The sequence below is a fragment of the Lepidochelys kempii genome, chromosome 13 (genome assembly GCF_965140265.1).
Source record: "Lepidochelys kempii isolate rLepKem1 chromosome 13, rLepKem1.hap2, whole genome shotgun sequence".
NCBI classification, from domain to species: Eukaryota; Metazoa; Chordata; order Testudines; family Cheloniidae; genus Lepidochelys; species Lepidochelys kempii.
Window position 1 is genome coordinate 4,644,441 of NC_133268.1, and position 16,768 is coordinate 4,661,208.

General features: G+C 41.5%; 1 protein-coding gene across 2 annotated transcripts in view; it reads left to right on the top strand.

The window, feature by feature from the left end:
- The first annotated feature begins 736 nt into the window (after positions 1-736).
- Positions 737-16,768, top strand: part of PRPF6 (pre-mRNA processing factor 6) — a 35,129-nt gene continuing 19,097 nt past the window's right edge. Inside the window, exons 1-11 of one of the 2 annotated variants that reach the window (XM_073308980.1) lie at positions 737-993; positions 2,889-3,054; positions 3,722-3,840; positions 4,543-4,621; positions 5,630-5,806; positions 7,368-7,523; positions 9,522-9,616; positions 9,954-10,110; positions 10,361-10,523; positions 14,360-14,478; positions 15,167-15,385. In XM_073308980.1, the coding sequence (XP_073165081.1) occupies positions 812-993; positions 2,889-3,054; positions 3,722-3,840; positions 4,543-4,621; positions 5,630-5,806; positions 7,368-7,523; positions 9,522-9,616; positions 9,954-10,110; positions 10,361-10,523; positions 14,360-14,478; positions 15,167-15,385 (1,632 nt within the window). In that variant the 5' untranslated portion in view covers positions 737-811. The remainder of the gene's footprint in view (positions 994-2,888; positions 3,055-3,721; positions 3,841-4,542; positions 4,622-5,629; positions 5,807-7,367; positions 7,524-9,521; positions 9,617-9,953; positions 10,111-10,360; positions 10,524-14,359; positions 14,479-15,166; positions 15,386-16,768) is intronic. The other variant, XM_073308979.1, reaches the window with a different exon arrangement.

Consider the following 16,768-nt stretch of genomic DNA (forward strand, 5'->3'; position numbering starts at 1 on the left):
CTGTGTGCAAAACGCTCTGTGGGTGTATATCTATGTATGTGACATACATCACATGTGTCTGGGTATGTAACACACACTGTGTATGTGTAATGTGGGTGTATATCTATGAATGTAACACACTGTGTCTGTTGTGTAACACACTGTGTAACACTGTAGGTGTATGTCTATGAATGTAACACACTGTGTGTAACATTGTGTGTGTGTATGTGTAACACTGTGGGTGTATGTCTATGAATGTGACAAGCACTCTGTGTATGTATGTAACATATGCTGTGTGTGTGTGTGTGTAACACTGTGGGTTTATGTCTATGAATGTGACACTGTGTGTGTGTGTAACATTGTGTGTGTATGTAACACATGGTGTGTGTATGTGTGTGTATAACACTGTGGGTGTATGTCTATGAATGTGACACACACTCTGTGTGTATGTAACACGTGGTGTGTGTGTGACAGTGGGTTTATGTCTATGAATGTGACACTGTGTGTGTAACATTGTGTGTGTGTGTAACACACGGGGTGGGTGCGTGTAACACGGTGGGTGTATGTCTATGAATGTGACACACACTCTGGGTGTATGTAGCACACGGGGTGAGTGTGACACTGCGGGTGTATGTCTATGACTGTGTGTGTGACACACGGGGCGGGTGTGACACTGCGGGTGTATGTCTATGACTGTGTGTGTGACACACGGGGTGGGTGTGTGGTGTGTGTGACACACGCCCGGCCTGAGGAGCGACACGGAGCCCGCCGGGCCCTCCCGGCCGCGCGCGGCTCGCCTGGGTAGCGCCGCCCCCTCGCGCGGCTCCCCAACATGGCGGCCAGCAGCGCCTCGGCCTCCGCTTCCGCCGCGGCGCCCCCGGGGGGCTCCAACCCGGCCGGGCCCGGCGGGGCCTCGGGCCTCACCGCCTCCATCACCGGCACCATGAACAAGAAGAAGAAGCCGTTCCTGGGCATGCCGGCGCCGCTGGGCTACGTGCCGGGCCTGGGCCGCGGGTGAGCGAGAGGCGGCCTGGGCCCCCCGCCGTCGCTGGGGACCCCCCCCCCCCCTCCGCCAGTCCCTCCCCAGCACTGCGGGCCCGGGAGAGCCGGGACGCTCCGGGCTCAGCGTCCCTATTTCCCGCCCCCAACTCATGTGGGTGTGTGCCCCCCCCCCCGCCATGCTGTGTGGGCGTGCAGGCCCCCCCCCCCGTGTGGGTGGGGGGCGCTGGGGCCGCCCGGCGTGGGTCCCAGGGCGGCCAAAGACAGCCCCTCTGCTGGCCCCTTAAGTCTCGTCCACATGAGACAGTTGTACCCCTGGGGTGAATTTAAACCCATTTAAATGGTGTACCTACTCCACTTCCAGGAGCGGCGGTAGAAGTCCTCCCGCTCTAAACTGGGGGTTGGGTTGGGGTAACTCCTCGCTCGGGGGTGGATTTGCGTCGGAAGTGTCTACACTGTGGTTGCTAGACTACCTTGCTCGCAGGGGTTGAAAAATCCACACTCCTGCGCGACCCAGCTCAGCTGACAGTAGACTGCGCTTCTGTCAACGTAGCTACCGCCTCTCGGGGGGGTGGGTTACCTGAATCAGTGTAGCTAGCCTCTTCGGGTGAGTGTAGACAAGCCCTAAATCAGTTTAAATTCACATCGTCGGTTAAAGTGGTGCAACTTTCACATGTGGGCAAGGCCTTAGGAGCTCAGTGTGAGAAACTCTAATGCAGTTAAAGAGCATTGGGAGAGTGGGGAAAGGCTAGGGACAGGGGACTTAGGGCTTCTGAGCAGCCAACAGCCTGCCCTCGGTCTTACATATTTTTAAAAAGGAGGTGGACCTGGAGGAGTGGCAGTGTTGGGATAATAGCTGGTGGGCGAACAGGGCTGTATAAAACCTGGGTCCATCCTGCACAAAACTGTCTCTTTAAGAGGACAGTTGTTCCTGCATGATATCACATCATTTAGCTATGGGGGCCAGGTAACATACCTGTGAATTACAAGTTTGTTCAAAATATTCTGGAGAAATGATCTGAAGCAGAAAGGATGAAATTCAATAAGGACAAATGCAAGTACTCCAGTTAGGAAGGAAAATCAGTTGCACAGATACAAAATGGGAAACAACTGCTTAGGAAGGAGTACTGCGGAAAGGGATCTGGGAGTCATAGTGGACCACAAGCTAAATATGAGTCTTCAGTGTAATGCTGTTGCAAAAAAAAAGCAAACATCCTTCTGGGATGTATTAGCAGGAGTGTTGTAAGCAAGACACGAGAAGTAATTCTTCCGCTCTACTCCATGCTGATTAGGCCTCAGCTGGAATATTGTGTCCAGTTCTGGGTGCCACAGTTCAGGAAAGATGTGGACAAATTGGAGAAAGTCCAGAGAAGAGCAGCAAAAATGATTAAAGGTCTAGAAAACATGAGCTATGAAGGAAGATTGAAAAAATTGGATTTGTTTAGTCTGGAAAAGAGAAGACTGAGAGGGGACATGATGATAGTTTTCAAGTACATAAAAGGTTGTTACAAGGAGGAGGGAGAAAAATTGTTCTTCTTAACCGCTGAGGCTAGGACAAGAAGTAGTGGGCTTAAATTGCAGCGAGAGAGGTTTAGGTTTGACATTAGGAAAAACTTCTCAACTGTCAGGGTGGTTGAGCACTGGAATAAATTGCCTAGGGAGATTGTGGAATCTTCATCATTGGAAATTTTTAAGAGCAGGTTAGACAAGCACCCGTCAAGAATGGTCTAGATAATACTTAGTCCTGCCATGAGTGCAGGGGCCTGGACTAGATGACCTCTCGAGGCCCTTCCAGTCCTATGATTCTAAGGTTTGTAATGGCTCACTTTCAGAGTGATTAAAACAGACATCTGTATATTGTAGCACTATTTCTACTAGGCTAAATGCTGGCTACCGGTCTCTCAATATAGTGCCACGGGTTTTACCACCCGTTCTGATATTGGCCCAGCTCGAGATGCCAATGACCCAGTGGATGATCGTCATGCTCCACCAGGGAAGAGAACTGTTGGGGACCAGATGAAGAAAAACCAGGCTGATGATGATGATGAAGATCTGAATGACACCAATTATGATGAGGTGATGTAACTGTAGCATTCCTGTTAGCTTTTTCCTCCTGGCTGAGGGAGGTGTCTATAATTCTGCTCCCCTTTACCCCTGCGCACGCGTGCACACACACACACACACACCCCAACCCCCTTAATCATGGCAGATCTACAGTAGAGGAGACCAGGGCAGAGTTCCTTGTAGAGTCACTTAACACTACGTTTTGTTTGTACAGATGCCACAGTGTTGTTTGTGGTTTTTGTTTTGATGTTTGTATGTTATGGTTTAATTGTCCATATCATGCCCTGAGTATCTTGGGAGGGATCTATAAATAAAACATTAGTCTCGGTACTTTGTGGGATACATCTTTCGTCTGCCTCCAGAAGTGAAATCTGAGCTTTGTTGCCCTTTGACGTGTCATTGTCTTTATTTGGACTGTATAGTCTCTTGAGTTGAACCAGGCAAAATTGAAGGAAATGGTTTTACCTTATGGGAATTTTTATTTACTAAAAGGTTTTGCTGTTGAAATTCATACAGTATGGGCAAGGGAAGGGTTGCTTTTATTTAGGGTTGTGTTAGATGGATGCTCTTGTTAGAAGTGGCTTGCTGAGGTCTTTTCCTTATCCCGAATGATGTTGATAACTGTGCTAGATATATAATAGCATCTTTAAACTGAAGTTATTGTTTTTAAAATTCTCAGTTTAACGGCTATGCTGGGAGCCTGTTCTCAAGTGGTCCATACGAAAAAGACGATGAGGAAGCTGATGCTATTTATGCAGCTTTGGATAAGAGAATGGATGAACGGCGTAAAGAGAGAAGGTATAATTATTGCACTGTCAAGAGAGGCATTATTTGCTGATTGTAGTGGGTCTAGGAGTCAGAACTTGTGACTTTTGTTTCCAGCTCTTCCACTGTCTCAATCTGTGTTCTTGGGCAAATCTCTAAAGGAAAAATTTTCAAAAGCAGCCACTGATTTTGGGTAGCCAATGTGAGAGATGGTGGGTCTGATTTTCAGAAGTGCTTTTTGCATGACACCTTGAACAGATGCTAATACTGACTAGCTTTTCTTGCATATGGTTGAAGTGGCTGAGGTTTGGTGATTTAGAGATATGCTAATCCAAAACTAATATGATTGAACTTAAATGCATCACACAACAAGTGAGATATTGTTAGAAAAGTCTTCTAATCTGGACGTTTTTTATGTTTATTAACAAACGTTACTAAAAACAGAGTATTTTATCAGATCCATAGGGAGCTGGGGATTAAGACTAAACCTGGATCCAAAGTTCAGTTTTTATTCTATAGTATTATTGCTTGAGGATCCTGAAATATGTCTTATTTGACTAGATATTTAATATTCTTCTGTAAATAGATAAATAACTTCAACTTGCTATATGCAGTATGTTAACAGTTCTCTGATACAGGCTTATGCCTTAAGAGCTCTGACAAACAGGTTTCTTTAATAATGGTACTAGATTTAGAGTTTCAGTGAGCTTGGCTTCAGCACTCTTTATTTTCTAGAGAACAACGGGAGAAAGAGGAGATTGAAAAGTACCGTATGGAACGTCCCAAAATTCAGCAGCAGTTCTCAGATTTAAAAGTAAGGAGATAACTGTCCTACACATTATGAAGAAAATAGCCCATTTTAAGAGTGAAGAGATGGACGTGACTTTGGGCATTTATTTGCACAGTTCCTATTCTATAGTATTTTGTTAAGAATGTTATGCATGTCCCCTGCCTTAAGACTAGAACTGATTTCCATTGAATAATAGACAAGAATGGGTATGAAGGTAGCAGCTAGTGATGCAGAAACCAATTTGGGGCTGATAATGTCTTAAGTCTTGTAGTATGATTTTCAGCAAATGGTTTTGGATTGGGGACACAGGTTGGTTTTTTTTTTTTTTTTTTTTAACTGGTCAGTATTGATTTAAACCGGAGTACTGTTGGTATATGCCGTTAACAGTAAATCAATATTATTGGTAGTTTGTGTGTGTATGTACTCTCAAGACTGGTAGGATTAAATACTTACCAGCCATTTAGTTGTAGGTGTATGTGATCATTGCCATTCCAAATGGGCATATTAGGGTTTTGAAATATACACAAATTTTGGTATCCAATCTTTTTGGCTCCACAAGTATAAACAAGCCCTGCACCCTGAGAGTTGGTTGGTCCGGTCACCCAGCTGAGAAGCTATGTTGCAATTCTGCTTTATTAAAATGTCCAGGATTGACATAACTGATGTGGAGGAAGAAAAATTTCAGTCCTGACTCTCAACGCTTTCAAGATGGACATTGCAGTTAGTCAGATTAAACTACATATTTATAACACCCTGTTAAAATTTAAAAACAATTTCTACCAATTAACAAGGCAAAAGTATAAAAATATCAGGTCAAGAGCCCAGTCTGTACAAAGAGGGTTCCTATTAAAAGTATACAACTCCCCTGTGCACTGAAATTCTTTAATGTTGACTTTTTATTTCAAAATGGGACTCAGTTGACCCTGAATTCTCTGAAACCAATGGATTGAGAGTCCACTAAACAATAGAAAAATTGTAAATTTTAAAAGCAGAATTTTCTAAAATTAGTAGTGACAGCTTTTGTTTGTGTAGAGGAAGCTAGCGGAAGTCACAGAGGAAGAGTGGCTGAGTATTCCAGAAGTTGGTGATGCTAGGAACAAACGTCAGAGGAACCCACGTTATGAGAAACTGACTCCTGTTCCTGATAGTTTCTTTGCTAAACACTTACAGACTGGGGAGAATCACACTTCTGTGGACCCCCGGCAAACGGTGAGCATGAAAACAAACACGGAGAAGTTACCGCTTTACTCATGGTAAATTGGAGAAAATGTTTAATAGTAGCTAGAGACAAGTACTTGGCTGTGAAATGTGCCTTATTCTTTGCCTAGAACACATCCTGCAATTCCATTTAAAATAAAGACAAGGCACTAGGTTTATAACCCTTTCTTAAGTGAATAGCATATGGAAAGACCTCTTTAGTATGAGAGCCTTTAGAAGAAGTTGCTGTGTGTTGCAGTCCCAAGCTTATTGGAAACTTCTATTTTAGTCGGCAAACTCTGGAGCTGAGCAGAATCTGAGCAAGAATAATCAGACAGCCTTTTGTTTTAACATCGGAAGCTTCTAAAAATCCTTTTGTTTTAGCTCCGTTTGGCTAAGGGATGTCCAGAATTAATTTTGGTCAGTAAACCAACATTGTATTTTTTATTGACCGAAACTTTTCCAAATACGTAACACGTAGCGGAATCTAAACTTCCCTTGGTGGCTGCTGTATTCAATTTCTTCTAGAATTAAGACATTTCACTTTCAGTTGACAGGTCAATGGTTGAAGTTTTTGGATCATAATTAATTGTTTAAATGGATGCAGAGTACTGTGATCAGCTGATAGAAGAGAAAACTTATTGGACTTAAATTGACACCAAATGATTACATGACTTTATTGCTAATATTCTTTCAGTTAATATTGTCATGATCATCTTTTGACACTTAATGAAAAAAATCTGAGAACATACCTATTCTCATGTTTTACTGTTGAATAGTACCACTTGATAGTCTATAGGAAGTTATTCAACTCCCAGTATAAGAACCACAGTTCATACTGTGACTTGGCGGCAATTGTTCAACTTGTACTGGCAATACTATGGGAAAGATTTTCAAACTCATAAACATCTAGCACAGGGTGGTCAAACTTTCTGGCCTGAGGGCTGCATCTGGGTATGGAAATTGTATAGCAGGCCATGAATGCTCTGTGGGGGAGGGGAACTCGATGGGGGTCTAGCATGGGGGGATCTAAAAGGGATGTGACTGGGGAGGGGGGCTCTACAGGGTTGTACCGGGGACTCCTAGGGGCCCTGCTGGCAGTGACACCAAGGCTGTTGTACCAGTCACGGGCAGAGGCACCCTAGCTGGGATGGGTGCGGCCCTTGGGTAGTTTCGAGGGTGGGGTCATAGGAAACTGGGAGGGGATTGGGCGCGCTGCTGCATGCGGGGTGGGAGGGAGGGCTGTCGCCGCGTAGGGGCAGGATTCCAATCCTGGAAACAGCGCAGTGAAGTCACGCCTGCGCAGTGTGGCTCTGCGTGCCAGAAGGTGGTTCTCATAAAGGGAATTGGGAGTCAGGGGCTGGGGAGTTCCAGGTGGGTAGAGCGAGGCAAGTCCCCAACCCCACTCACTGGTGGGAGCTCGAGGGCCAGATTAAAACGTCTGATGGGCCATAGTTTGCCCACCCCTGATCTATCACCTATTGAAACTCCATAGGAGCTGAGCATCTAACTCCCTTGAGTTCTGTTGTAAATCCCAGCATAAACCTTAACATGATGTCTCATTTTTTGGCAGCAATTTGGCGGTCTGAACACTCCGTATCCAGGGGGTTTGAACACTCCATATCCAGGAGGAATGACACCTGGGCTAATGACACCTGGGACAGGTGAACTAGATATGAGGAAGATTGGGCAGGCCAGGAATACCTTGATGGATATGAGACTGAGCCAGGTAAGGGCACAGGAACACCATAACCCCTGAAAGGTGTACCTGTTTTGTAATGAAGCCTGGTTTTGAAAAACTATTGTTTTATTCTTTTTGGGATATTAAATAGTGAAAAAAACATTGAAAAGCAGGGCAATAATAATTAAAAGAATACCCTACAGCCCTTAGCTACAGGCCTGTTCTAGAGGAATTCTGTGGGAGATGGGTCAGTGCATTCTGGATCATCACAGAGGAGTTGAGCATGCCAGTCGTGGCAAAAATGAACATCAGACCTACAGAGTCAGTTTTTAGTTTGATGCGATGGTTGTTCCTCTTATCTTAATTAGTGAACCATTCAGTACACAACACTTATTCTGAAATGGTATCATGGAGTTCTATATTTATTTCAGTGATTTGAAGAGCAAATTTCCCTGTGCTTCCGAAGTGAAAAGATGGCATTTCTAACTATCAGCACTACAGTCTCCCATGGGATCTGAGTCAAGCTGTGTGCTTTTTGACTCTGTGGTGTATATTTGCAAATATTAAAGATTTGTCAGGCTAAATTGCACCTTTTGTTCTGCTTGGCCAACCTATTATCTGAGAGGGATTGCACAGTATAACTAAAGGCAAAATTTGGCCAGATGTTTGGAACTTAACTAACAGTCCTGTTGATTCAGGTGAGAGAACAGAATCGGTCTTCCTTTCCCGTATCTGTGTTAGTTCTACAGTGCTGTCACAGAAGTAAAAAATGCACCGTATCATTAACATCAGATATGATTGAATACATACACAGAGTATGTTTGTTTTTACATAGTCATAGAATGTTGAATGAATAGCTGCATGAAAGGCAAATGCCTATTATAGACATAATCATGGGGATGTTTCTGTAGACAACATTACAAAATTTTTTTCTCTAATTGTCCCTTCTCCCCAGTAAAATCAAATATTTAATTACTTTACTCTTCAGCTAAATTTCTTAAGGAAATCCCAGGAAAGGATTAACTAAGCAAGCCAGCTTCATGTTATCTTTAATTGCAAGCTGGTACCAGTGCCATTTCTTGTAAAATCAACAGTTCTCATGGATTTGCCAACTTTTTAAAACATAAAACTAGAGCATATGTAATATTAACAAATAACAGTTAATGGCTAGGGTGACTATCAGCTTTGGTGCCTGCAGCAAGTTCTCGTGCCTTTGACAATTCTCTTGAATGAAACCCAGTCAATAGGACAGGTCATATTAGATTCCCTTAACTTCTCAAAACTGAAGGTCTTAATGTCTAATGTGATCAGCTCACTGAAGAAATTAATGGGATTTTTTTGTAAGTCTACACCATTAAACTTTTGGTGATGTGTGTCAAATATCAAATGTAAATATTTTTCTGTAATTGGCATTGCATAGTAAGTGCACCAGATTTCAAGATCGGAATTCAGCGGGAACATGGAAATTCAGTCTGTCATAGTTACACATATCTACACAGCATGTGCAGGCTATTTCTGCCTAGTTTCTCACATATAGAGAGGTTTGATTGCATTGCCTTGGTTTCAGTTCCTATTTTCTGATTGTAACAGGGTCTAGCTAAAAAGCATCCTCAGTGGACTGGCTCCATCCTGCTTCACAGATGTTTTTCTTCTCTACTCAGTCCTCCCCTCTCAGCTTCTGTACCAACACTAGTAACTGTGTAAAGGAGCAGTCTTCTCTGCAGCTGCCATTTGGAGCACCCTTTCTGGATCTTTTTACCTCAGTAACTTTCCCTTTAATTTCTAATCTCATTTGCATACATTTTTCTGCTTTTGATTAAGCCTCTTAATTCCCCTCTCTGTTTGCTTAAACTCTGATAATATGGCTTAATTGTGTAAAGATTGTGCAAAGTTTTCCAGTTTACTCCATTTTGGTTTTCATATCAGATGACCATGTAAATTAAGAGGGAACAGTTTTTGTGTGTTTTCACTCTTACTGTATTTTTCATTGCCCAAACTGTAGTGCTCTGACTGGTAATTTCATCAGCTTTGGATTTACTTTCCCAGGTGTCTGACTCTGTGAGTGGCCAAACTGTGGTAGACCCAAAAGGATATCTGACAGACTTGAATTCTATGATACCTACACATGGAGGAGATATCAAGTAAGTCTAGTTTGGGGTGAAGTGGTTTGGCATTTATTAATGGTTGACCCTTCTGCATGTAAATGGAAGTTTATATTTCTAATGTATCTGGCCAAAATGGGTTAAATCTCACTTAAATATACACAACCTTCACATTGACCTCAGTTACATACAATATATTCTCCACAAAGGTATAGTGGTAGTATACAATGTGTTACCTGTGTGCAAAAATGTCTGAGGTCTGAGTTAATGTGCATCTGAGTGTGATTGTGAGGAACTGGGTGTGGGGAGCTTATTGGTGAAGGAAAGCTGTTCCTTAGCTTACTAAAAGCTTTGTTTGTATTTTCTCTTTTACCAGTGACATCAAGAAAGCTCGTTTACTTCTGAAATCTGTGCGGGAGACCAACCCTCATCATCCACCAGCTTGGATAGCTTCAGCCCGCCTGGAAGAGGTCACTGGCAAACTGCAAGTAGCTCGAAACCTCATCATGAAGGGGACAGAAATGTGCCCCAAGGTAAGAGTTGTTTTGCCTCCCTGTTGATTGTTCCAAAAAATTGTGAAAAGAGTATGGCTAGCTCTTTTACTAAAAGCATATTTTCATCCATTAAGCTTCTTGGTATAGATTAATATAACCTCTCCTGTAACTTATCAGAGGAGCTGGAACAGTGTTTATCCAAAAGCTCTGGTTTAAACTTGTTATGGAACTTTTGCCACTGTTTGCGCCGATGGAAAGGGTGTCAATTTCACTGTTTGCTGACCCACAGAGTGAAGATGTTTGGTTAGAAGCTGCCCGGCTGCAGCCTGGAGATACGGCTAAGGCTGTGGTGGCCCAGGCAGTCCGCCACCTCCCACAGTCTGTCCGGATTTATATCAGAGCAGCAGAACTGGAGACAGATATACGAGCAAAGAAACGTGTCCTTAGGAAAGGTGAGACCTTCTACAGGGTTATAACAACTAACCCTTCAATTTCCTGCAAGCGTTCTTCTAAAAATATAATAAAACATAAACTCTTTAGGGCATGGCCTGGGGTTTTAAATGTTGTTGTTCATGTCGTCAGCAAGAACATATTCTTTCACACTATGTGTGATTAAACTGTGGAAATCATTGCTACAGGAAGTTGTTGAGGCTAAGAACTTAACAGGATCAAAATGGGATTGGATATAGAGTTATAGTTTTGACAACAAAAACTTTGGAAGGGATATTAAACCTTGTGCTTCAGGACTTAAGCCAGCCTCTAACTATTAGAGGCTTACAAGGGGTGAGGTATTATACTTTTCTCTGAAGCATCTGGTCAGAGGATCCAGGAGATTGGATTGGATAGATCTCCAGTATGGACATTTCCATGTTCCTATGACAGATAGCTTTTCTCTACATTATTTACTCAAATGCTTGCATCTTTTATGCTGCTGCCATCACAGCTCTCGTCCATCTGAAGTGTACTGCCTCCTTCAAACTCATAATGCCTGTTCCTTAACTAGCACACAACAGCATGGCTGGCACTTCTCTCTCATGACCATTCATCCTGGTGTGCTGAAATTAGAGGTCTTGCCCATGGCACCACAGCATTAATTCTTTGGCTGTTTGAAGTCAATCTGCTAGTCCCATTTCAGAAGAGACTAAAACTACCTCCCTGTCAAGCTGCTGAATCCTAGCATTTAAATTCTGTAACAAACACTCAGAGTTACTGCAGTGTTCTAAAGGTCTAGGGAGAAGGTTAAGGATTTAATGTTTTTGTAGATCTTCAATATGCATCAATCCACAGTATTAAATGACTGCATAGCATCTAGTATGATTGCTGCAAGGATTAGGACCAAGGGAAGTAAATTACCTCCTACCTAACTGTTGCAACTTAGTTAGTTATCTGTGATGAAATGACACTTGTGTTGTACTTGCCAACATTTGAATAAAAGACTTGCACTTCAGGGTTGCAGCTGTTGTTCTGGAACTTGCAAGAGTTCAGATATTTATTTTGTGTGTGGCTTTTTAATTACGGGTTAGATGCTGCAAAAGAATTTGTTCTGCAATGTGCTGCTAAGCACAGCTGCTGCTATTAAACTGTGTGTGTGTGTGCCTATAAGAGTTGCAATAAGTATTAAATAGAAAAACAGATGTTAGTCATATGAGAAAGTGATAGATTTCTGGATCTGACTTGTGAGCTGGATTATAACAATGATTTACAGCATGTTAAGTACACAAGTTATTTTTTTCCGTCTGATGTTTAAATTATTAGAGAGTTTGTATGTTCTGTGAGAAGCTTTTAGTTTTCAGTTCAGAATATTATCTGGTAAAAAGTTTGGTGTATAGCTGTTTATGTAGGTGGAAAAGAATACAAGTTTATCATGCTGCTTCTGATTTCCACACGTTACTATCAGCTTCATGGTGTTCCTAGGCTACTGCTTCCTATGGTGCAGCACAAAATTGATGCCTGGAGGTATTTGGATCAGGAATCATGTGAGGACTGGTGATTTTAACCAGTATTTACCAGAAAATAATCAGGGCTAAGTGCCAAATAACAGCACTGAAATATGATCCTGTAATGTGCTTCTCTTTTGTTTCTGTGGGTTGTATGATCCTATCACCCAGCAAACACTCTAGAGCTTCTAATGCTTTTATCGTCTCTAGTGAGGCAGCAAGCTGAGTGCTAGAATCTATTTTGAGGTGTAGAAATTAATGCTCTTTCCTGCCAAGTAGCACTTAAAGCTATCAGAGGCTGACATTACTCATTTAGAATACTTTAAGAAAAGCTCCTGCCACTATAAACTTGATGAAGAACAGTTAACGTCCAGCTAGTCAGAATACCATAATAATTTTCTATATGTATTTCTCACTGGTTTTGAGTCTGAGAGAAGCTCGGGATAACAATCTTTGTCTTCTCTGGACCTTTGTTGGAACAATTAAAGGGACACCTTTAACTTGAAACCTGCTCAACTTCAAAAACTGAGTTTAAAAGTAATTTCAGATGTTACACTTGCCTTGGAATCATCTTTCAGTTTTTTTGTGGTTTTACAATCACGTTTTCCTGTTTTAAAACTGTTTCTCTTCCCCGTTGCTATAACATTCCCATATAAGCATGGAAAAGACTAACCAGAGAGGCAAAACAATGAAACTGAATGTACACGAAGTGCATCAAATAAAAAACACCTGAAAAGTAGAGAAATATTCTGTTGTTGTTATCTTTTGGTGTTGCTTGTAGTAAGAAAAGATTTTAAAAAAAAGTTTGATTTTTTTTTTCTTAAGTTCACAATGTCACTTTAAATTCCAAGGTATCAAAAGGTGAGCTGAGAAAAGTTTTGTTTTGAAGTTTAATGTTTCAGACAGCACATCCAGGAAAATCTGCTGGGAATGCATTTCTATCAAGGATAAAAACCGCTTGGACAAGACTAAAATAAGCTGAAAAGCTCTTGGTTAAATGGAATCTTTACTGAAAGGACACTTAGAATTCAGTGGCTTGTATATTTTTAGTGTTGGCCTGGAACATTTTTTTTCAAAGCTCTTCCAAAACCATAATTTATATATTTTTGGGTAATATGTTGATAGATGGCTTTGGGGAAAGTTAAACCACTGTCCATTAAACTGTCAGCAAATGCTTAAAAGAGAGCTTAATTGTTGAGGGATGGTTTTGACAATTAGGATGTGTTGTTAGATGTTTGGCCGCGTGTGTGTGCTGTCCCAGCTCTGCGCAGACAGCCGGCACAGCAGACCTCAAGCAAACTACCCAATGACCGCAAGATCCGCGAAGGTGCAAAGGTGCCCGGCCAGGTTTAGGTGCCCACTACTTTCGCTCAAGTCTCATACCAGGCCTCTAATACGAGGACTTGTATCTCAGGCTCTCTTCCTACTACACGATGGTGTCTAATGCATGATGTACTGGTGAACAAATTTACTATTGAATAAAATCTATACTCTCTGGGATGCATGACTCTTTTATAGGAACTTTCAATGTTAAGGTGTTTTGCATATGCTCACACTCCAAGATGTCTATATGGCAGAGACAAGGAGGGTTTAGGACGCTGTGGGTTTCATGCTGTAGTGGATAAGATTTGTTTGGATGGAGGAGGAGGAGTAATATATGTCTGGTACATTAATCCAACTTCAGCAGCGAGAGATTGTAAATAAAATATAGAACACCCTCTGTCATATCTGTCTTTGTCAGAATTAATCCCTGCGTGCTTCTTTTTATACCTGAGTGAAAGACGCAGTAACAAAATGCCTGTCCTAAGGAGCTAAAACATTTATCATAATGTTCTAAAATTGATTTGGACCCTATTTAGATCTGTAATATCTAACAGCTCTAAAATCTCAAACTGGGCACAGCCAAGATTAAATGGAAAAGCCTTTAACTTGCACAACAGTTGTCTGAAAATCACTTTTGTTTGGCTTGAATTGGGGAAACAGTGCTTTATGGCTTCCTTGCTTTCCTGATTTTGTGTTCTGACAACTGTTGAAGCAGTTTCTGAAAGAATTAACAGATGTTACCAGTTAAGACTTCTGCAGCCTGTGGAATTTCAGGCTAGATTTTGCTCCAATTCCATCTCTTGTACTGGCTGAAGAGAAACAAGAGGACCTTCTGGTTTGGACAAACAGTACTTTTTCTTCCTCTCCAACTCCACTTTTATTTTTCAGTGAGCACAACTTTTAATGATTTTTTTTTTTAAGACTTCTTCTATGAAAGAAAAGGGATAGCTATATTTGCAGAAGTGATTATTGCCAGTACAGCATTCTCTCTCTTTACCAAGATTCATATTATTATTTCACCTTACTAGCCCTTGAGCATGTTCCGAACTCAGTACGCTTGTGGAAGGCAGCAGTGGAGTTAGAAGAACCTGAAGATGCTAGGATAATGCTGAGCCGAGCAGTGGAATGCTGCCCAACCAGTGTGGAAGTAAGTCAACAAATCTCTCTCTGCTACAGGTTAAGGATGTTCCTATAGAAAGGATCTGATGTTTACAAGGTTTGAAAAACAAAGTTGACAGTAAAGTGCAATGTGCGGATTTACCAGGCATTTTAACTGACCAGTAAGACAGGTCTGGCAGTATCTTTCTGGGTTAATTTGCACGCCTCAGGTGGTGGTTTTCAGCATGTTTTTACACCTCATTTTGTTGGGTACTTGTTACTGTAATTGTACATGTAAATTGGGTAATTGTACCCATAAATGGCTAGTTAGGCATATTTGCTTGCGCAGTTACCTAATTTGCACATGCATTTATGATAATTGCACAAACACACACACATTACTTAGGCCACTGTTTTATTCACTTTAAAAACATTGAACTATATATTGAGCTATAAATCCAACTGACAGCACAACAGAAGATATTACTGCAGAAGTCCAACAGAGACAACATATTCACAGATTTGGAATAAGAGGTATTGAATTTTCAAGGCCAGTGGTAAACGCTGATTATTTTATTACTTATATATTGGCATCTTGCAGCCTAGCTACAATGTGGGATGGGGAGAATCTACCAAAGTCTTCTCTCTCTCTCTCTCTCCTGTTGACTGGGCAGATACTGCTGTATAAAGTGTTGTCGTCTCCTTGTTTTAATATATAATTTGTTGTTGCTGTCCAGCTCTGGCTTGCTCTGGCAAGGCTGGAGACATACGAGAATGCTCGCAAAGTCTTAAACAAAGCCCGTGAGAACATTCCAACAGACCGTCACATTTGGATAACTGCTGCCAAACTGGAGGAAGCCAATGGAAACACTCAGATGGTGGAGAAAATCATTGACAGAGCTATCACGTCCCTCAGGGCAAATGGGGTAGAAATCAACAGGGAGCAGTGGATCCAGGTACTTGTGTGTGTTCCCTTTTTTAAAAAACCCTTCTGTGCATCCTAGTATTGAACTACAGTCACGTTTCAGATTATTCATTCTCTTCCCGCTCTGAAGTCTACTGATGCTAAATAATATGGAACTTAACATTTCTGATATAAACCAGTGTCCATGTCTGAGTCACTTCTGATCAATAACTATCTGAGCTGGAAGGAACCAGGCTAGTGCCATGATTAAGTGGTATGTCTGGGAGTAACGTGCAATCAAGCTGGAGAATGTACTTTACTGTAGTCAGATTTACATCTTTTTTTTTTTATTATTTTTTATTTTTTAAACCGCGCTACTTCAAGCAGCTGCTGTATGGGGATGTTGGGGGCACAAGCCTCCAGCTGTGCTTTTGTGTATTACCTACACCTGGATTTATTGGTTTAAGAGCCATCTACTCACCAAAAGGAGACCTTTTCCAACAACACATCACAAGAAATGGGTGTAATAGATTGCATGTGGAGAGCAAAAAGTAGGGGAGTGATTTTGTGCAGTGTCCATATCTGAATGTTTTGGATAACAATGATGCCTGCAAAGCCCCTGGATTGGCAATAGCCTCTGTAATATACCTCTCAATTGGCTTAATATTCTAATCCTTCTGTTTAAAAAATTGCACTTGAAAGGCAGAAAATTATTTTAAAATAACTTATTTTATTGGCCTAAAGCACTTGGTGGAGTGCATGAAGGCAGCAAAGTGTTTTCATATGCTACGCTCTTGTTCTGAATGCAAACTAAAATTCAAGTAAGGCAGTGTCTGAGCCTACCCTGTTAACTTTAATCTCATATATGCACTAAAACCAGGTGGGTGAGGTAATCTATTTTATTGGATCAACTTCTGTTGGTGAAAGAGACAAGCTTTTGAGCTACACAGAGCTTTTCTTCACCTGTGCATTGCACAATTGGCACACCACTCAAAAGAATTTCAGTAAGGAAACTATATCTTTGAATTATAAAACTACCATTCCCATTATCATTTAAACCAGATACAACTTCATTTATAGCAATAGGAGCCAATCTAATGAGGGTTGAAATTAAAATTCCATTATAAACCTGCTGTCCTCCTCCTCAGATTTCTGTAGTGCTGGAATTTTCCATGCTGGATGTCCTGTGAGAAGCAGAATTTATTTTTCAGGTTTCAAGAAAATCTGTTTAGCCTTTTTTGAGTTGTGTATATTAAAACAAACCTTTTCTCCTGTGAATTCTGATAAATGTGCCAAATGTTTCTTAACTTGGTGGTGGCCGACAGCGTTTTATTTAAACATTGAGATCTGAGAATCAAGCCAAATGTAAAGGAAGATCAGTAATTTTGAGGTTATGAGCACTGATGCCACCATCCTCAATTTGTGTATGTTTTCA